Genomic DNA, 22232 nt, shown 5'->3' on the forward strand with positions numbered 1-22232 from the left:
GATAGAAGGTAATGGGAATAATCGACAGTGAGATCAAATACAGTATCAATTATTCTTTGCCATACAGTTTCCCCTTTAAAATGATTCCAAAGAAGCCAAATAGAGACAATGACACATAATCACAGTAAATACTAAGTCTTGCTTAATGTAACTGAAGCAAGGTAATAAATAAAAGTACAGAAACCTCTCATAGCTGTGAAAGTTAATGTGAACTAGCTACCAGAGTTAAATATTGGGTATAAGAAGCACTCCATAAGGCCCCTGATTTGTACTATTTATATCAGGACCCGGAAACTTCAGAAACTCTTTAAATGGAAAACAAAGCATTACAAGCTCAGCAAACTGTTTCAGTTCCATGACTTCTTCCTCACGCTTTAACGTTTTCCCCCACAAATGCCATGCTTAATAACCGCTGCACACAGATGTTCACTCTCTTGATGTGCTAAAGATGACCAGTAAACCCTACGTTTTGTAGAACTAGTACAAAATAAGAGATGTAGTTGGAAGATCTCAACTGCATCATAATGACCAATTTTTTTAAAGGGCTAATTTTCTAAACTCAGACAATGGTAATTGTATAGTGTGCCTGCTAAGAGAACCTAGAAAAATAAAAACTGGGCAGATAACAAATACACAATCTGTTAAACTCTTGCCCCACACTTTCTCTAAAAACTAAAATGTTGGGTTAACTACAACTGGGAGAATCTAGCAAAAACAACATATAAGAAAAGGCAGACAACAACCTACCACCACCTCCGCAAGAGACTACAATTTCATTAAAATGATTCGATACTGCCCTGCCCATCTGCTCTGAGTCTGATCAATCATAACTCTGCAAAAAAAACATTTTAGCTAGTTCTTAAATTAAAAATTCACACCATTAAAATATACATCTAAACTAAGCCAAAATTTTTATATTTAGAAATTTAAAAAATTTCCTCCTTTAACTACATGTAAGATTTTGAATTATTTGAGGCATTTAATTATAAATAATACCAATGAACCACTCTATGACTGGAAGTCAACTTTCCCCAGTACTGAAACTAGTATTATAGAGTACTTTGATAGTAAAAACTTAATACGTTTTCTATTTTTCGCTGCAAGAACCAGTGTATATTTTTATGTTAACAATATTTCTTTTTTTTGGAAAATCTAATTTCCAAGTTACTATTTATGAATTAAGTGTTACTATTAAAAACAATAGTATTTGTTCAGCTTAATGTTCTAATTTTTAAAATAAGCAATTTTATGTATTAGACATATTTATTTTATCAAGTGTCTTCCTGCCATTGTAAAAGAATTACCATCAGGTTAGATTTTAAACCTAGAATTATATATTACTACTTCTATTTATTTGATACTAAGTTTGAAGTAAATGTTTGATTGCCACTGCAGTACGATTTATACATGCAGAAAAAGCTCACTCTTTAAATGACAGTTTGCTTTGTCTCAGGCTCACTTAATAGTGCCAGCTACTAGAACAAAGTTCTTCTGGTACTTTCAGCAATAAACTGCAAAACTGATGGACCTACCAAAGAACTCAGTTATAATGTCTTCAGACTTATTCTCTTTTTGAGATTTTTATTTGCACTCAAGAGAGCCTATGTTTTTACTATACTGTGTATACAATGACTTAATTTACTTTTGTAAATACTATGTCATTATAAAGCTACTTTACAAAATATTTAGGAAACAAAATGAGTCCCTTAAAACCACCTATAAAATCCACTATCATACTAAATATTAGAAAACAAAACCAAAAGTGAAGTCCACCCAAACTTTGAAGAGCTGGGCTTTTTTTAGTTCCTTTCCCTCTATTACCTGACAACATAGCAGTAATAGATAGGACCTCATTAGAACAGTTGTAGTCACAACTTGCAATAACCATTTTAGCGAGCTGTGGATCTAGAGGAAACTCAGCCATCATGGATCCCAATTCAGTCAGATCTCCATCATCATTTAAAGCAGCCAGATAATTCAAAAGTTCTAGGGCTCTCATCAGAGTTTCAGGAGCTAGGAGGAAAAGGCAATATAACAGACAAGCAAAAATGTGACAAAGTACAAATTATTATAAGCATTCTCATTTTTCATTCTACAGTGGACAAAACTCGAAACTCAAACTGTCATCAAATCCAATTATAGAGATCTAGCAAACTATGAATCATATAAAATTGCAAAACTTTCCTGTATAATAGTAAAACTGTCATCTTCCTAAGTACATTAAATAACTGTTAACTCAACAATGTGTTTATCAAACTATTTTTCTTCCAAAAAAAATTGGGAAAATTTTCATTTTCATGCCCTGTCAATAACTCCCAGAATAATTTAGCTATTCTGAAGGGAAAAAAAAAAAAAAAAAGAATTTGCTCTTTTGTCACTCTTTTTAGTTTTAATGCTAACACACAAAATTTATCTTGATGCATTGTAAGAAACAGGTAAAATGTATTTAATATATATACTGAATAGGATGCAGAGAAAGAGTCAATTTTGGTTAAAAGGTTTGATAAAATATTCTTTGAGAATTCATACCTGGTGGATCCATAAAATCAAAATGCACCAAATCATCAATACCAAGTTTCTTCAATTGTAACACAACTGATCCTAAATTAGAACGCAAAATCTCAGGATAGGTGTTATCCTAGAAAAATACAAAAACATTTGTTCTGTTAAACATTCCTTAATCCTCTTGCTCCAAAAAGCAAAACGTTATCTATTCTCTGCCCCCTCAGCTATTAATTTTTGGCATTTCTTCTAAACCGCTGACTAAAGGAGACGAGAAAAACACTTATGGACTAAAAAGACTAAAAGGGAATCAGACACTTTCTATGAACTATCTTTATAGGTTTCGAAGCGTTACTGCTGCTGCCCACCTCTACTTAGAACTGTAACAAAGATTTGTATTGGTAGACTACACCATAAATCTCGGAAAAACTAAAGAGATTATAGTGCCAAAAGGCAAGATAAAGTAAATGAAGTAATTTTCCCCTGGTAACAAATTCAACTTAACCTTCCAAACACACCAGGAAGGACACAGTAAAACCCTTACCTGCATTTCTGTTTTGTAAGCTTTCTCTGTATAAAGTCTGAAGCACTTCCCAGGTCTGGTTCGTCCAGCTCGACCAGCCCTTTGCTGAGCTGAAGCTTTACTAATGGCTGTCACTAAAAGGGACTCGACTCTGATTCGAGGATTATATACCTATTGGAATGGAAATAACATTAAGAATGATTCTTCCTTCAGTTAAACACAAAACTGTGATCTAACAGAAGTATCCAAAGCCCACAGCTAACCCCAAAATAAACAAAGTAGTACTGATGACCATGATAAACCATGCCGGGACAGAAACAAAATTTATCGTCTTTACTCCTTAACTTTCTTGCAGGTATTCTGACTCCAACATTCTGAGAGACCCAAGCTAACGTGAAAAGTCTCTTACCTAACACACAGATAGCTTATATCATCTTTACTCTTCCTAATTTAAAATAATTTCAGCTTTACCTTACTCTTATATAGTGGATTGTGCTGAAGGTTTTTGCTTGAAAAGAACCTGTCAATTTCAACACCTTGGACATTAAGAAAACTATTTTGAACTTAGTCCAGAAGAAGTCAGTTATATGCTTCCAGTTTAAAGGACAGTTTTCTATCAAAAACATGAATACTATGTACAATGAATTCTCCCAATTATACTTATAAAATGTAATCAAATGCAATCAAAGATCTTTAAATTATAAAACACAGTTTTATTTATTTACTGAGTAGTCACTTCATTTGGTAAAAGTGCTTGGTATTCAGTACTGTTAAACTAGAGGTTAACATAGTACTTTTTTTTTAAGTACTGTGCCTGGCACACAGAAACTCTAATTTAGTTGGGGAGTGACTGATATGCAGGTTATGATAATCAATCCTATACTTATTACTACCACCATACTCCTTACATGAACATACACTCACATACAAAACACTCACCATCATTACAAAGAAACGAAGAAACCAATGCAACCGAAAAGCAGCCTACGGTTAAACATTAAACATGGGCTTAGTATGTGAAAGCCAGCTAGAACACAAAGGGTTCATATCTCAGAAGTCTGAAAATGAAACACAAACTGGAAAATAATTCTAAAAAGTAAATTTCAGCCATTAAATGAGTAAGCAATAAGTACTGTTAAACTAATACTAATTTATAAAGTACTAAAGTAGTACAAAATACGTACCTTTTGTTTCGCAAATCCAGGATCAATCACAAATACCACACCATCTATTGTCAAAGATGTCTCTGCAATGTTAGTCGACACAACAACCTGTTAAGAAATAAACAGTATTTAACTTATACTAACCGGCCAAGTACAATTCAAATAGTAAGATTAGCATTAACTTTCATTAAACCATCAGTTACAACCCACTAAATAAACCAGAAATAAGGTTTGATCTTTAATGACCAATGCTATATAAAGACGAATATTTAAGAATTCAGGGCTTCCCTGGTGGCGCAGTGGTTGAGAGTCCGCCTGCCGATGCAGGGGACACGGGTTCGTGCCCCAGTCTGGGAAGATCCCACATGCCGTGGAGCGGCTGGGCCCGTGAGCCATGGCCGCTGAGCCTGCGCGTCCGGAGCCTGTGCTCCTCAACGGGAGAGGCCACGACAGTGAGAGGCCCGCGTACCGCAAAAAAAAAAAAAAAAAAAAAAAAAGAATTCAAAGTTTCATTAAGCTCATCATAGTGCCTTCCTTTTTCAACAAAAAATCTTCAGATTATTACTCAATCACATCAGAAGAGCATCAAAAGAAAATTATCAATAAAGCAATATAAGCTTACCTCACAGAATGTCTCCCTGAGAGAACACTCCTTGGTTAATATCCAAACTCCACACAACATGTAAATCTTTCAATATTTTCAGGCAACATTGACAAAGGAAAACTTTATATCACCAAAACTCAACTCAGCATTTTAAACAAAATGGCACATAGGGATGAAAACCTCAAGTTAGAATCCAAGAATCTGCAGATCATCAGAACAGAACGTGGATGTTTTGTAAAGTGTATAGTCTCAAAGGGGGTGTCACTGCATACAAGGAAACTGTTAATCATTTTAACTTTTTATTGACAGGGAATAATGTTTAAAGCACTTACATACTAACGTGATAGCTTGTTTTTTCATGTGGGTGTTTTACTGTATTTTAAACAGGTTTTAGAAGATTGGGGCTTGAGAATGACATGTTACATAATTTTTCTTTTTAAACGATGGGAAAATGGGATCCTCATTATTATTTTCCCCAAAACATCTGATTTTGGGAACAGATTGCTGCCATTAAGTAGGAGATACATGTATATGCAAGCAGTTGACACAGAAGATAGATCAGAGTCTGCTCTTAAAGCTTTTACAGTTTGTAAAGAAACATTAGAGGTGGAGAGGAAGTGTAATGACATCAAAAATGGGCTGTAAGGGTTTCCCTGGTGGCGCAGTGGTTGAGAGTCTGCCTACCAATGCAGGGGACAGGGGTTCGTGCCCCAGTCCGGGAAGATCCCACATGCCACGGAGCGGCTAGGTCCCTGAGCCATGTCCACTGAGCCTGCGAGTCTGGAGCCTGTGCTCCTCAATGGGAGAGGCCACGACAGTGAGAGGCCCGCGTACAGCAAAAAAAAAAAAAAAAAAAAAAAAAAATGCACTGTAAGGTTTTTAAAGTGTTTATTTCCAAAGTGAAGACAAGGAAAACTTACTAAGAAAATGGCATTTAAGAGAGTTGTTGAAGGTAAAGTGGGATCTACCCACAAGAGGGAAGGGAAGAGCACTAGAAATAGAAGGTTCGGCTTAAACGAGAGAGCATGTGGACAAGAATGCCCATAGGCACATGTAAGAAAGGACTCACACTGCCAGGAAATCTTGGAGGTTTAAAAGTTTACTAGAATGCAGCGGAGCAACTAAGCCTGTGTGCCACAGCTACTGAGCCTGCACTCTAGAGCCTGCGAGCCCAAACTACTGAAGCCCATGGGCCCGTGCTCTTCAACAAGAGAAGCCACCGCAATGAGAAGCCCGAGCACCATAACTAAGAGTAGCCTCCGCTCGCCGCAACCAGAGAAAGCCCGCGCACAGCAACGAAGACCCAACGCAGCCAAAAATAAATAAATAAAATAAATAAATTTATATATATTAAAAAAAGATTACTAGAACATCACTAACAGGATAATATTTTAGAATCACTTGCATGTCTAAGACGAAAACGCTCCCTTTGTGCATTGGTCAGTTGAAAAGACTACTAACTAGCAAATGGACAATAAACCATAAGTGGTTTGATGCTAATGAAATATTTTCCAGAACATTTCGAAGACACGCACATTCAGTAATTAGAGCTGAAGCAAGCAAGGTTAACAGGTGAACGTGAATAAATACAACCAGAGTTTATTTAATATTCTACAAAGTCAGTGTGTTGTAGTGGAAGGAGCAGGGGTAGGTGGCAAAGCCAGGAATCAAATCTAAATAGCTAAGTAAGAGTGGAGAGGTTTTAACACCCCCAAGCTTGAATTTCCTTTTATAACTCTTGTATACTAGTCTAGCTGAGCCAGAGTTCTAAGATATAAACTTAGATAATGTAGAAAGCCCTTATAAACTATACAGAATCACAAACTACATGCCTGTGATTACGTAAGAGGTCTTGTGATTTTCTATTCTGGGGTGAAAATGGTTGCCATTATGGATAGATGTTGTACTTCTAGATAGATGTTTAAAACATATTTTGGGGGAAAAAAAATTTCACATATTTCTAATATAACAAAATATACTCAATGTAATAAAAATGTATTGATGTGATTAACCCTTTGAGTTATTTAAAAATTTTTGTCCACCAAATAATTTCACTTGGTGTTCATGTGTTTTCTCTGGGTATGTGTGTGACAAATCATACAACACCTTATAAGGTGGTGTGGATGTGTGATTTCACAAGTGTTTAAGAATCAGGTGATTACACCAACTTTGACAAGCTCCATGTCATTACTGATGATAAAGTCAACTGCCATCCCAAAGTCACACTCTGAAATACAAGCATAAAAAGACCTAGAGAAGCATGGTCTTTAGAGTTTTTCCTAAGATTAAAAAAGTAAATTGGTTAAAAAGCTTTAAGGTGATAAAAACTTTTTGTTTTGAGTAGGACCTACCTACCCTATGAGAGGTGGGTTTTGGGACAAAAAAGGGCAACAGTCATATAACAAATTGTACAACCCTGAGGGAGGTATTTCTACTGACTCTACCACTAGAGCTGGATAAACAATACTAACTAAGGCTAAATAAAACATACACACCCAGAGATTACAAAAGAACAGAGAAATAAATGAGATGATAAAAGTTATCTAGCTGTCTTGGAACCTTAGCAGTGGGGTGAGTGAGGCAAGCCCTAAGTATGTTCTAGATGTGTTAAGTGGCACATGATCTAATTAGGAAGTGGTCATACCACAGTGATACTGAATTTGTCAAGGGACTTACATATTACTGACAGGAATATATATGTTATAAGCTTTCTAGACTGTAGCTTGGCAATAAGTGTTCAAAGAGTCTTAAAGAGTGTTCAAACCTCACTTGCAAAGGAATTATTTCAGGTAAATAACCCCATATATAGAATAAACACTATGACAAAAAGTCTGGCGATGCCAATTCTAATCTTTTTATATTATATGTGTTAAGAATAAACTCTCAGCTAAATTTATCCCTTTCCTCCTCAATAATCTGCCTTCTAATGGAATCCACGTTGATTTATTTCAATAATTCCATTTCAAAGTACTTGAGTTGCTCTACTTGAATTCTATTTGGACACGGTAATGCAGTTAGGTTAAACAAATTTGGATTTTTAGTCCCCAGGGAACGCGGTGGGGTCTCCACAATTCAGTGAGGACATTAGCTTGTTTGTAAATGTCCCAGCAGCACCACACTAAGTTATCTTCAGGTAGTGTATTATTAAGCCTCTCTTTAAAACTATAGAGCCATCTCCATAAGGGTCATTTCTCTTTTTTATTGAGCAATGTATGCTCTGAGCATACATTGTTAATTAGTAAACTCTAAGATAAGCTACAGAAAAATCAGCTATTTGTATGGACAAAATTAATGAAAACCAAATAAAAACAAAAATAGTTGCTGGACTTTAATAACACCAAATCTATATAAAACAGCAGCTATAAGTCTTAGTCAAAAAATGCATTCAAGTGACTTACTGATGAGTAAACTTTCATGCACGTACAAAACTACTGTAGCTTTAGCTTAAAGTCAAATATTTGAACAAATGTCAAGCATGATCAAAACAGGTAAAAGTCTCCACCCTCACATAAATTTATGAATTGCGTTCTCAACCTTTCTTTTAAAACAATATATATATATTTATTTATTTATTTTTGGCTGTGTTGGGTCTTCATTGCTGCACGTGGGCTTTCTCTAGTTGCGGCAAATGGCTACTCTCGTTGCGGTGCGCAGGCTTCTCATTGTGGTGGCTTCTCTTGTTGCAGAGTATGGGCTCTAGGCACGTGGGCTTCAGTAGTTGTGGCTCTCGGGCTCTAGAGTGCAGGCTCAGTAGTTGTGGCTCGTGGGCTCTAGAGCGCAGACTCAGTAATTGTGGCGCACGGGCTTAGTTGCTCTGCAGCATGTGGGATCTTCCCGGAACAGGGCTCAAACCTGTGTCCCCTGCATTGGCAGGCGGATTCTTAACCACTGCGCCACCGGGGAAGCCATCAACCTTTCTTGATTAAAAACTTGAAAGTTTACCATTGGTGCTATGTTGCAAGTCCACATAAAAAGAACTCAGTAACTATTTGTAAAAGGAATACTGGTTAAGTACCCAGTGCCCATAAAAGATTACGTTTAATATAGCCTACATTTAAAAACTTTAGTACTAAAAGCTGTTTCGTTATTAGTTTTACCACAATCCTATTAGGAACCCTATTTTGCATAAATTAATACAATGAGTAAGATAATAAGGTACTACCTTACAAAACGTGCTCGAGTATAAAGTAATTTAACAAAAACATGAATCAAATAGTATTTTGTTTCACACTGGAAGTAGACTGTCAACCCCTAAATGTTCCTATGTAATTTTATTTATTTATTTACTTACTTATTTTTGTGCTTTGTCACACTCTAATTTTTTTAAATTGGAGTATGGTTGATTTACAACACTGAGTTACTTTCTGCTGTACAGTTTACATATATATATATATCCACTCTTTTTTAGATTCTTCTCCCATATAGGTCATTAGAGTATTGAGTTCCCTGTGCTATACAGTAGGTCCTTATTAGTTATCTGTTTTATATATAATAGTGTGTATATGTCAATCCCAATGCCCAATTTATCCCTCCCTGTAATTTTAAATGAATTGTGAGTATCAGTCACTGACAGCACTCTTGAATGAAAGTCCCATTCTAGTAACTGGCACAGTTATGTTTAATTAATGAATTCATGACAAAAGAATCAAGCCTTGGCCTCTAGTTCTTTGTTTTATAATATAAATAGGATATTACCAAAGTTGTAGCATTTAAAAAAGAGAACAGGAAAATAGCAACTGAATACCAGTTCTTACTGTTCTGGTGTCCACCCACATTCCCTCATGTAACCTGTGTGCATCTTAATTCTTACCCTTCTTCTTTTCCCACAATCCCACCAATCCTTTCTTCTATTCTAACTGAACCTGCCAAGCCCTGGGTCTGATGGTCACTTGCTCATCTCGCCTGCCAGTCACTGCTTGGCCTTAGTGCATTTCAACAGTCTCAGGTTTTCAGCTGGCACTCCTACTTTCCCTGACCAGCTTCAAAATACATGATTTGTTGGGTGAATCCTCCTCTATAAACTTCTATAAAAATTGTTCACTTTCCCTTAAACATGCTGGGGTCCAATGTGTCTTTCCTCATAAAGAATAATGCACCAATTGCCAAGGGAAGTCCTCCCTCCCCTGGGATCATCCAGGGAGGCCATGACAGCACTCTTCTCAACCTCTAAGATGAAGCTGACTCATGCCAGGAGATAACATGATTTCCCAACAAGAGATCCTATAGCTTTAGCTGAATGAAACATCATTAGTGGATGATGAAATAGCACTGTGGCCCTTAGTTTTGATTCTGAATTAAAAGCCTGAGATGGGATCCCAAGGTGAGTCCAAGCCCTGGGAACTCCAACGGCCTCCCCTCAACATCTGTGGCCATCACACATATATCCAACTGCTGCTGAATCACTCTTTTCAGAAAGACAAAATTCTCCTAAATATCCTAGGATTTACAAGAACATGAAAAGCAATAGTTTTAAAAACCAAACAACTTATTCTATTCCATGGGCTTTGGCTGTAGAGTCTAAAAAATGTACCACGTACTGGACTGACACCACACTGAACCTAAATTTCCAATATACTAGTATTAACAGAGCAAAGAGCTCAGATATGAAGTAAGTTTTAATGTGTGGGCCCAACAGTTCTCAAAGTAACTCAAAATGGAATGAAGAGAACTACATGAAAAGACAAACATGGCAAATCTTGCTGTAAGCCAATTTTACTCAAAGATAAATAAAAACACCATTTTAAAATTAAAACGAATGCAGATACACAAAGTGTACATGATTTCAAGAGAAAATTAAATCACCTGCCTGGAGGATGTACTAACTCTAACTCCTCTTTACTATAGAAAATGTTTACAAAACAGCTATTTTTATATACATCCACTGACAAAGAGTGAAGTTAAAAACTCCACAGAGAATGAGTACTTTTCAAAGTCAACAAATCAACTTCAAAACTATATACTAAAGTTATCACTTAAAACTGTCCCCCAAAGTTCTGAATACACATAAACAGAAAATATTTTAAAACACATTCTAGAGGCAGCACTATGACAAAAATAATTGCAATAATTGAACATAATGAAGCTATGATCAGACTATTTTTTTAAAAGTCATATTCACTACTCTTGTTGATCTATGAAAAACTCAAAACCTAATATTTTTCCCTATCAACCTCCTGTTAATTTATATACCACTACGCTGGTGTTGCCTAACTTTTCAGTAAGTTCTTTCCATTTGAAAAATGTATCTGGTTCATTTAACTTTTACATAGCCATGTAAAGAGATAATTAACCATGATACATTTAAATATCTTTATAATTTGTAATTTTCCAACAATCATCAAAAATGTTGGGAAAAAAAGATCGAAAAAATACAGCAAAAAAAATTGTCAATCTGTTAGGCTAGAATACAGACATAAGAAAGTAATAAATTCCAAATCTGACTGACAAGCAAGTCATAAGTGAGTAATATTTCCTAAGACTTTTCTACATGAATAAACTCAAGAAATGTATAACAGCTGCCACGAGGGCCTAGACTGTTCTAGATATGTTAGCACCCTGTATACAATAAGCTTAATCTCTGACAATCATCTCCCCAAGGTGAGGAAGGTAATCAACTATACCCAGCTTAAAATATGCAAACTTTAAAACCAGATCAAGAATCGTACCAAAATTCACATGCAGCGTATTATATAGCCTAATAAGTGGCTGGGCATTTTAGAAGCCAAATTGACTCTAGTGGTTTTCCAACCTTTTCAAACAACGCAATCTTATTTTCAAAGGATCTAAGAGAATCTCCATCTCTTAAAAAATAAAGGCATAGCTGCCTGTATCAAACTCGGATCTCTTTCCTATACACGCCCCCCCACACACACACACAGCACCCAGAAACAAGGCTGGAATACCCCTGGCTCCCTTCCTGTGCCAGGCAGATATCCACACCAAAAGGAGCCACAGTACCTGCCCACAAAGAAATCCAAATATTTACGCAGTGTGATTAGTGTTGCTGTTATTAGAGATCTGTGCAGTCACCATTTCATACCTACAGACATGACATTTGGTTAGGTCTTGAAAAAAATTCTAGGCAGAAGCCAAGGCACTGAAGAAAAAAGTACTTAGTTTTTGCCAAGTGATTTAATGGGGAGGAAGACATCTGGCTGTCTTCCTCACCCCAATCAACCTTCCATTTGCTAAGGAGGAACTTCTGGGGAGACAGGGAAGCAGTATCTGCTCTTACTCTAAGGTCAAAAGATATGCAAAACTCTACTCAAATACATTTCTTTCTATTTACTTTGGAAATACAAGTAACGTTTGTAGCATACAATTCAGATGACAATCACCCATAACTTACTCCTTTATAATTCAATATAGTTTGATAACTCACAGACAAATCTTTCGGCATTAATGCAATATTTATAGAGAACATTTCAAGGCTACCTTTCTTCCAATTGCTCCATTCTGCTTTTTTGGAGGCGGAGGCTCAAAAATGCGTTGCTGCTGCTGAGGTGGGAGTGTAGAGTACAGTGGAATGATTTTAATGTCACCAACTTCAGGGCCCAAATCATCAACCTCACGCTTTATTCTCTTACAGGCTTCATCAATTTCCTAAAAAAGTTTGAGTTTGAAAATAAAATGAATACACACTGAAACATTTTAAGTATTTATCATAATCCTAGTTCTATGCAGCTTATTTTCATTTTAGTAATCAAAATTAATTTAGCAAATTTCACTGGGATTTCCAAAAGTAATCCAAGAAACTGATTTCTCTAGTCAAATAAACACAAAATTGCCTTATTGGCATTCCACACCCTTTTTCTTAGACTCGATATCCTAATTAATTTTCAACAAACTGTACTAAAATTGAAATTTCTCACCCAGGAATATTTAACTGCACTCATAACCTTTTCAATTTTCACAATCTAAAAGAAATTGATGTGCTAGATATTTTAAACAAGCCAATTAGGCTTTAATGTCACGTATCACTAATGCAATTATATGGAAGATTTGCTTCATTGTGCTTAATGAGAACACACACCTCTACAGTATCAACATAGATATTTAAGAACTAGGTTAACCCAAATATCTTAGAGCCTTTTCAAAAATTTCCCTACTACAGAAAACGATTCCAATACATTTGCATTCAAACCCAGTTTTAAAGAGAGGACACACAATGAATACTGAGAGTGTGTGAGCGATAGGTAGATGGGAGGCTCTAGGGGATGGCAAAGGGACTTGAAAATGGGAAGGGAGCCAATTTTAAATTTTACAGAAGCTTTGATTTAGTTAAACTCAGAAGTATGCTAAATGATTTGGCAGGTTGTCCAATAATCTCAACCAGAAGTTACCCTTATTGACAAATTATCTTTTATTCAAAACACAGAATGATTTTTAAACATTTATCAGGTTAATTTATTGTATATTATAATCAAGCTAGAATAATTTTCCTTGAAATGATTGTAAATCAAAGTGCAACTCTGTTTCCATGTTAAAGAATACAAAGATTTTGGATACTTAAGAACAACAAAAAAAAGTTTTTTTTCATCAACTTCAAACATACCAGTTTTCTTGAATAACAGATAAGGTCTTGAAAACTGTGACACAGAAAATTACTACTAAGTATTTGATGTAATAGTTTCCTTTGAGATCTAAAGTTTCCAAACGAAAATGAAAGTTTGCTATTCACTGAAAAAAATATAACAAATGAAACAAATATTTTTACCAAAAAAACTGCTTTCAAATGCTGTACCTAGATTAGAATGCCCCCTGCTGGTATACAAATACAAAATTAGACCTCTTCCCCACCCCCGCAAAAAAAACCTGAATATAAATCCAAAACTAGATTTATATATTACATATCCTAAAGGAAAACTGACACCAGTGTTTCAATTTTGTTAATTCTATAATATATTCGACTGGAAAATAAATGGTCAGAAGCCACCAAATCCCAGATTTTATACAGAAAATGAAAAGTGCCCCAAATCATGCATTTGCAGACTCCAGAAATTTTAACAAGATTATTTTACTTGGAAGTACTGGAAGTATTTGCTAAGTATGTATGGAGCTAAAACAAAATCACTATTGCACGGGATATAAAGACTACTCTAAAGAGCAGAGGGGAAAAAAAATGCCACACCATTTATGTTTTTATACAAAGTTCTAAACACTATGCTTTTAAACTCAGCAACAAAATTTTCCCTAAATTTAACCAAACTTCCAGAGTCAACACTGTCAGTTCTGAAGACCACAAAGCTTATTAACATTCATCAGCACAATGCAACCTTCTGCTTAGTCATGAATTGAGAACTGAGACAAAAGTTTAAGAGTTTCTGAATTCAGGAAAGACTTTCAGCTCCAAAAGCATCAATATGTATGTTAGTAAATTAATTCAGACCCTACTAATTTAAAGAATCTCAACTCCTGCATGTGGAAAAGACTCAGTGAAATTAAAGATAAAATATACTGCTTAAAGAATGAAGGTTTCAACATCTTTAAGCATCTACAATTGATATTTCAATTATAATCATTCTTATCTAATTCAGTAGCACAGCTCCTCTAAGGAGTTCTTCTAGGAACACTTGATTTAATGGATTAACAAAAAAATAATACACATTCTAGAATTCACATGTTTTCCAACCTTTCACCAATTAAAAACTGGTCTCTCCCCTCCCAAATTAACTCAAGGGACTATAGAAAACACAACTGTTTATGTGGTCAAAATGGTAACATGGTCATCATTTTTAAATGTCAAGATAGCTAAATTTTATGGATGCTATTCAAATTTATGGAGACAGGAGTACTGAATTCCCAGAATCTACCATTTAACTGACCAAGTAAAAATAACAGGTTCACAGACATGAGGAATAGTAGTATTGCTACCTTCTCCTTAAAGGTCTTTACATTCTTCAAGACTTCATTAGTCTTCTAAAGGAAACTTAAAAATGCAACAGGACACATGTAAACCTAGTTCAATTACAGTAATACTTTACTGAAAGATACACACATTTGAAAACCTTGGGGCTTATTCCCTTCCTTTCCCCAGCTGTAGGGTAGCTGCCAAAATATCAACCACAGAAATTTAAGTCATAGAAAAGCACCTCAGGTCATCTCCATAAGGCCATCTGATATTTTTGATAGAATTCTAATATGCTTGTCTATCTGAACATAATGACTATTTTGAATAGCCGTTAAAAAAACATGCTATGCACTCTGGAGGAAGTGAGAAACTATAGAAACCATACACAAAAGAACAAAATGAATACAATAGCTTCAACACTGCATTATAGGATAAACACTGTTTACATGCATCTAAAAAGCATCTGGTACTCTTGCTTACAAAATATATATAAAAATTCTTCCATTCAAAATGCATACCAAGGGAGACTAATATGTACAGAGATCTATTTGTAAAACTGAACTCGCAACCCACCTTTTTTCCCAAAAGAACAAATATGATTCTCTACTGCGAATGATTTTGCGCCCCCAGGGGACATTTGGCAATGTCTACAGACTGGGGGAGTGTAACTGCATCTAATGCGTAAAGGCCAGAGACACTAAGAAACATCCTACAATGCATGGGGTACCCACAGAAAAGAATTAATCAGCCTACAACATAAATAGTGCTATGGTCAAAAAACCCTGCTCTACAGAAAAGAAACTATGGCCAATGGGACAGAAATAATAAATCATATGGACAATACTGAAAAGATGCAAGGATAAAAAAATCACTCAACATTTATAGCTCTTAATGCAACAGCATTTGATCAAATATTATATATCAAGCATCCCTGCAGAATGAACGCAAATAAGAGAGTTCACATTCTAGTGGAGGTGAATGAACAGCACAGATACAGAACTTTTCCAGCTATGAAGAAAGTTGTAATGGAATAGCACTGCTCTAGAACCTTGCTAGGAATAGAATCTCAGGCCCTACCTGACCTACTGAATCAGAATCTACAAGCTTTCTAAGTGATCAGCACATATATTAGTTTGAGAAGCAAGTTCTAGAAAATTCACAAAGCCTACTAAGAAAACCTCTAGAAAAAGGCTTTCTAAAACTATTTTATCCAGATAGCTTTCATTGAGCTTATTTAGCCATCAAGAATTTTTCAGCACACCTGTAAACATTCTGTTGGATATGAGTTTAGAAAATGCTGCATCTGAGAATAAAATCCCTATCTTAAAATTGATGTAAATTCTAACTAAGGAATTTCAGTGATTCCTTCCAATCCTCAGTAAACACACGCAAGAAGACAAAAACAAAACACACACAATTTGTTTTGATGGTAGATGGGCACCTGAATTACTTGAGTTCACTTACAAACTAAATTACTGACTATAATAACCAGATTTCACATCACCTGTGATTCAAATTCATACCTCAGCAAAACCAAATTACTCATCACCCAGGTCTCATCACCCAGGTCTCTCCAAAAGTGAGACTACAATTGCTAAATCTTGAAATTCTAAAAGCATTTAATATTCTTAGGATAATTAACTAGAACACAAAGACTAATAGTATAAAAGGGTATTCCTAGAGTACATAGATAAAAGGAGTTAAATATTTCATATATATATACAATCAGCTTGAAGAAAAACTTTAAATACTGGGATAAGAAATATATGGTTAATATATGCCGAGTTCTTAAAGTTGTTGCCTAATAGAAACAATATAAATAATGAAGCAAATAATGACAATACCTCTTGACCAGTTAAGAAAAGTAGAAGATCTCCTTCCTCTTCTTCACACATATGAATCTGGATCACGGTTCGAATTGCTGCTTCAAGATAATCTCTCTCTGGTTCGGGAGTATAAAAGATCTCAACAGGATGTGTACGCCCAGGAATAGTTAAGAGAGGACAGTTATCAAAGTAAATCTGGAATTTTCCTGCATCTAGAGTAGCGCTCATAACTATAACCTGAAAAGAAAAGAGTAAATTAAGTGAAACTGTCTTCAAAGATCCTTATGTGGTTTTAAAGTAAAAAACAGAAGAGTAATGTTTACTGCTCCAAATATGTCAATATGCCTAAATAAACTGTGATTAAAAAATTCAAATACGGAAAAGCTGTGCTATAGTAAGCTATTTACATTTTTAAAAAGTAGGAATAAACCTGGCATCCAATAAATAAACTAGAATATATGTTCATGAAGCAACACCTTAAAAACCAAAGTTTATATAATTACGTGATATGTAAAAGGGATGGGTAAAAGACAACATAAATATGTAGTATGATTGCAGCTATGTTATTAAAACAAAACATGACAACCTTGCACACAGGGGAAAACAGGAAGAAAGCGCAAAAACAAAACAAAACAAGATATTTCTCTATTCTTCCAAACCATCTTTATTAAGCATATGTTCTTCAGAAAATTTTCTAAAACAGAGGCTTTCTATACTGCTGTAAAAGCCACAGTTGTTCAGGTGCAGGGTTGCATGTGTAGTCACCCTCCTTTTATTTAAATTATGACGTTATATGACCCATTAAAAAAGTACTTAAATAGAAGGCTCCCCCCTTAAACATTCCACTACAGAGTTCTTAATTTCTACTTTGAGTTCCTACCTAAAAATTTCAGTAGCTCATAAGGTTTAATCAATAATGACAGTACTCATATAGTTATTCAAATATATTCTTTAAAAGCATAAATTTAATATTTATAAGCCAAATCATACTCAATATCAATTTTTCTTAAGACCAAGAACCTTTCTGCCTAGTATACAAACCCTCTGTAACACATACACTAACACACGATACTAAGTTCCAATGAATGGTACACACATACACACAAACACAATGCAAAAGGGGAACTTCATAAACTTTGGGAGACAAAAACGTCAGCATATTCAGTCAGTTTTATGCCCTTATCAACACAGTAACACTGGCTAGGGTCTAAGTGGTGTAATGGACAGAAAAACAAACAAACACAAGACCCTAGGTTAAGGGAAGGCATTTCTAAGGAGTGGTTTATTCTGGGTGTAGTTATTCCACTCTCCAGCATTATGAGTTATAATGAGCATGTTTGTGTTGGGACAAGGACAAAGATTTGATCCTTAATGAAGGCGTTCCGCAGAAGGCTTAAAAAACACCATTAGATCATTTAAAACAAAACAAAACGAAACAAAACAATAAACTGGGTGGGTTAGAAACTGAAAAGATTTGGCTTAAAAATACATTACTAAAATATATTACTAAAACTACATTACCAAAAAGATTTGGCTTAAAAAGCCATTACCAAAAATACATACTTTAAGTCTAAAAGACACAGCAAGGTAAATTAGAAAGAAAGGATAAACCACTATAGGTACTCTTATTGGTTGCTTCTTTTACAGGTGATTATTTTTTGTAGTCGATTAGAGTGATCATCATGTGCTCCCTGTTTTTTATATATACATACATATATAGGTATTTTTTAAGAACAAATAAATTAATTCACCTTTAAATCTGATCTCTGTCTAACAACCTCCTTCAGAACACCCATGAGAATATCTGTAGCCAATGTCCTTTCATGAGCCTCATCAAGAATTATTACACCATAACGCTCCAAGAGAGGATCATTCATAGCTTCACGAAGTAACATCCCATCAGTCATATACCTATATTGACAAAGAACATGTTAGTTAAGGTTCATTTAGGGCATTTAAAAACTAATCTTCATGACATAAATATGAAATGCAAAGACATCAGATAAGTCAAAATTAAACCCTTATTCAAACCAAATGTGCTATTGTTTCATAATCAATTGCAAAGTTAAGCTTCCAGAAAAACTTTTCAGTGAATATATCAATGTTATACATTATCAAATCCTGTCAAGTGAGCCTGTAATACTGCAATGCATTGAGAAAACAAGGTAAATCTGATGATGGAATATAACACATGGTTTCACACAAATGCCAAAGCAAAATTAGTCACTTAAATAAATTTCTTAAAAACAAAATAAAATTTTAAACAAATATTCAACCTGCAAATAAAACTAAGAAACCATTTTAAGTTGCTTTATCACATTACAGCACTAAAATGTTGTATTTCTTTAAAATCCTAATAATTCCCCACTTAAGCTAACAGACTCCTGGTTCAAAAGGACTAAGAGAGCACGAGTCTACCATCTTTCTTTCCCCAGCCCCATCCAATTCAATAAAATGATGGTAAAGAATCATAAAAAGGAATATATTCATGGAATGAGTAGCAGCATTAGCACTATGGAAATGCTGATAAATACATATGGAAGAGAAAAGGCAAATGGCATTAGCTGTATCAATGAAGCAAAGAGGAAAACTAGGCTTAGGGATGGCTCAAGAGAAGACAGCTAATGTGTAATACAGGCACTCAGAAGAAGGGTGGTTTGCAGAATGGCTGTATGGGTCAGCCATCTCCTGTCCATTCCATTCTGGCTGCTACTGTCACTAACACGAAATGCTATCCTACATTTGGCACCTGGACAAATTGCAAATGCTGACGTCACAGGTCGTTCAGTTAAAATACAAATCCATGGTTTTATTTACAGAATTAAAAGCAGTATAAAAATCTGATGTCATCATTTATGACTTCATTATTCTGGCTCTATTTTTTGTTTTGTTTTGTTTTGTTTTGTTTTGTTTTGCGGTACGCGGGCCTCTCACTGTTGTGGTCTCTCCCGTTGCGGAGCACAGGCTCCGGACGCACAGGCCCAGTAGCCATGGCCCATGGGCCCAGGCACTCTGCGGCACTGGGGCGCGAAACCATGTCCCCTGCATCGGCAGGCGGACTCCCAACCACTGCGCCACCAAGGGAAGCCCCCTGGCTCTATTTTTGACAAATTAGTCCAATCTAATCTTTCATGGACCAACTTGATATTTTTAGCTAAGGCCATCTGTTGGAGCACCAAGTTCAGCAAAATGACAGTATACAACCCACAGGAAGCCCTCTCTTTTACCTGAACTTAATTGTAAATTAAGACTTTTGGCAAAGAAATCCATCTTTACTCTTTGTATGTTATGTTTCTTTCTTCTTTGGTCCTATTTTAAAAAGGAAGCTACTACATTCCTGGCATCGACACAGCATTACCTGCAAGATTATTTTATATTAAGACCATGAAGCAAAAACAGAGCCAATTAAACTATGACTCAATGCCTTAACCACAGTGCACCACAGCGCGTGAATCAGCTACACTATCCTCTAGATGCTCTGAAATATCTTTGATCTCTTTGAGGACATGTGGTGCTTTCTCCTGCCTTCAGATGTTATTACTGACATGAGCTGGGCAGTCCTTCTGCACATTATCTCAGTAGCAAAACATTAATACAGTTTCATCTACTTGTGGATAATTTCCTTAGATTCAACAAAGCTCGTCTGTTGCTTTGCAAGGCAAAAAACCCGAACTGGTCACTCTTTGAACAGCAAATATCTGCTTAAGTACTATCAAATTTACACTCTACTGCTCAGTTTGCAAGCCAACTCATTTCAACATGGAATCCTAGTGTATTATTTTGAAGATACTTTAACAAATGAACTCAACATATGTAGTTACAGCAATACATATTACTTATTTGAAGTGACAACTTGTACAGCTAGATCAAGTTCAAGCACTGACAACCACCTAACTTCTACCTGCTTATAAGACCCACATAGACTGTAAAATGCATTCTAATTTCACACATTAAAATTGTGATTAAAAAGCCACTAAAGTATCAAACTTTCACTTGAAAACTCCTTAAAAAAAAAAATACCCTTTTATTTTGATCTTTTCTCATATTCCTCAAACTTCAGACCACCAAAACACTATGGAGGCATCCAAAAGGAGAGCTAACCCAAATACTCATTCTTTCATATTTTTCTGAGAAGAGGGGAAAGGTTACAAATGGCAGTTTATAAATTAAATTAATGGAACTATTATTTGCCTTCTTTTATTAACAACTTGTATTACCTGTTACCAAGTTAAATGGTCAACTAAACCTGAACCCTCTGACTTCCAGATTCTACAGACTCCTAATAGTTCAATATTGATTAGATCATCACCCAGTGTTCCAATTCTATGACATGTTAGAGTTAATTATCTCCTGCATCACCAGCTAATATGGGAAGCTTGCTGTTTGTACAACAGAGAGCTTCAGGAAAAACGACATTTTTGAAGTTGGAAAATCTCTCAAAGATACAATCAAATTTGCTGCTTTCCCAGTGAAGAAAACTGAGTACTAGCAGTTAACTTTTCCAGGGTCTCAAAACCAGTTAAACAGCTTACTAATACTAGGTATCAGTGTACTGATTCCCAATCCCAGGCCCCTCCTACACTAACACACTCTCCTCAAAGTCCCAGATAAATAAATAAAAAAGATACCTGGTGATTTGCTGTACGGCTAGATGTATGAAACCCTTTGCTAAAAAAAACAAAGTAACCTGAAACAGAGCACAAAAAAGGGAGAACCAGGTAGGTACTGGTGGTCCTATTAAAACCCTAACCATTTTCTTTTAGTTAGGTCAAGTTTTACTACCTTTCATAGTAGTGATAAAATACTTAACCCAGACTAAGGGGTGAGCCATAAAAATAGGGGGTCACAATAATAAATTGTAATTACATTATTCTGAAGTTTCAGTAATGGACTAGTAAACAAAAATTGCACAGGACGGCCAAACTCTACATTTTACTGGATACCCTATTCTCCAGTGTTTTTTTAACTGTCTTAGGACAAAGACTAGCTTAAAAAGTCATCAGCATCACCTGGGAACTGGTTAGAAATACAGAACTGGCCTCACCTCAAACCTACTTAATCAAAAATTCTGAAGGTGAGGCATAGCAATCTGTGTTCTAACAAGCTTTCCTATGATTCTGATGCTTGCTAACTTGTGGAAAGCACTAGTCTAAATTAATCAAGTTAAACAAGAGGCAGGGTATTCCCTGGCGGTCCAGTGGTTAGGACTCCAAGCTTCCAATGCAGGGGGCCCAGGTTCAATCCCCGGTTGGGAACTAAGATACCGCAAGCCGCGTGGCACGGCCCAAAAACAAAAGTCTCTGGCGTTATTAAAATAAAACTTAAAAAAAGAGGCAGATTAAGCAAAGTAGATGGTTATGGTGGCAAAAATATCCTTGGAGCAAGTCAGAAACAGTCCCTATTTCCAACCAGGACTGTCTATATAATAAAACAAACCAAAAACCCCAGTGTGCTAAGTACTATCAATTTAGCTTAAGTATTTTTTGCAGTCAATGCACACAGGCAGACGGCATGGTACAAGCCAACCGCAAACTCTGATCCCAACCAATGTCACAAATTCTGGTATAAACAAAGCATTTTAAAACATTATGTAATGCAAATGTGTTATTTGTTTACAGTTTTCTTTACATATATTTATAATTTTTGAAACATCTCAAGTAGTCTGATTCAAAGAAAAGCCATAAAGGGAAAAAAGATTCACAGAAAGGTGACAAATGCTTTGCAAAATGAACACCAGAAATTAATTTTTTTTTTTTTTTTTTTT

General features: G+C 35.5%; 1 protein-coding gene across 1 annotated transcript in view; it reads right to left on the reverse strand.

Moving 5' to 3' along the window:
- The window catches only part of DHX15 (DEAH-box helicase 15), a 51686-nt gene that overhangs the window by 9063 nt on the left and 20391 nt on the right, over positions 1 to 22232 (reverse strand). Inside the window, exons 4-10 of the mRNA XM_007448797.1 lie at positions 18220 to 18379; positions 16487 to 16705; positions 12227 to 12394; positions 4210 to 4296; positions 3047 to 3196; positions 2530 to 2638; positions 1822 to 2013 (exon numbers count right to left, since the gene is read on the reverse strand). Coding sequence (XP_007448859.1) covers positions 1822 to 2013; positions 2530 to 2638; positions 3047 to 3196; positions 4210 to 4296; positions 12227 to 12394; positions 16487 to 16705; positions 18220 to 18379 — 1085 coding nt within the window. The remainder of the gene's footprint in view (positions 1 to 1821; positions 2014 to 2529; positions 2639 to 3046; positions 3197 to 4209; positions 4297 to 12226; positions 12395 to 16486; positions 16706 to 18219; positions 18380 to 22232) is intronic.

The sequence above is a fragment of the Lipotes vexillifer genome, unplaced genomic scaffold, assembly GCF_000442215.2.
Source record: "Lipotes vexillifer unplaced genomic scaffold, Lipotes_vexillifer_v1.1 scaffold100, whole genome shotgun sequence".
Lineage (NCBI taxonomy): Eukaryota > Metazoa > Chordata > Mammalia > Artiodactyla > Lipotidae > Lipotes > Lipotes vexillifer.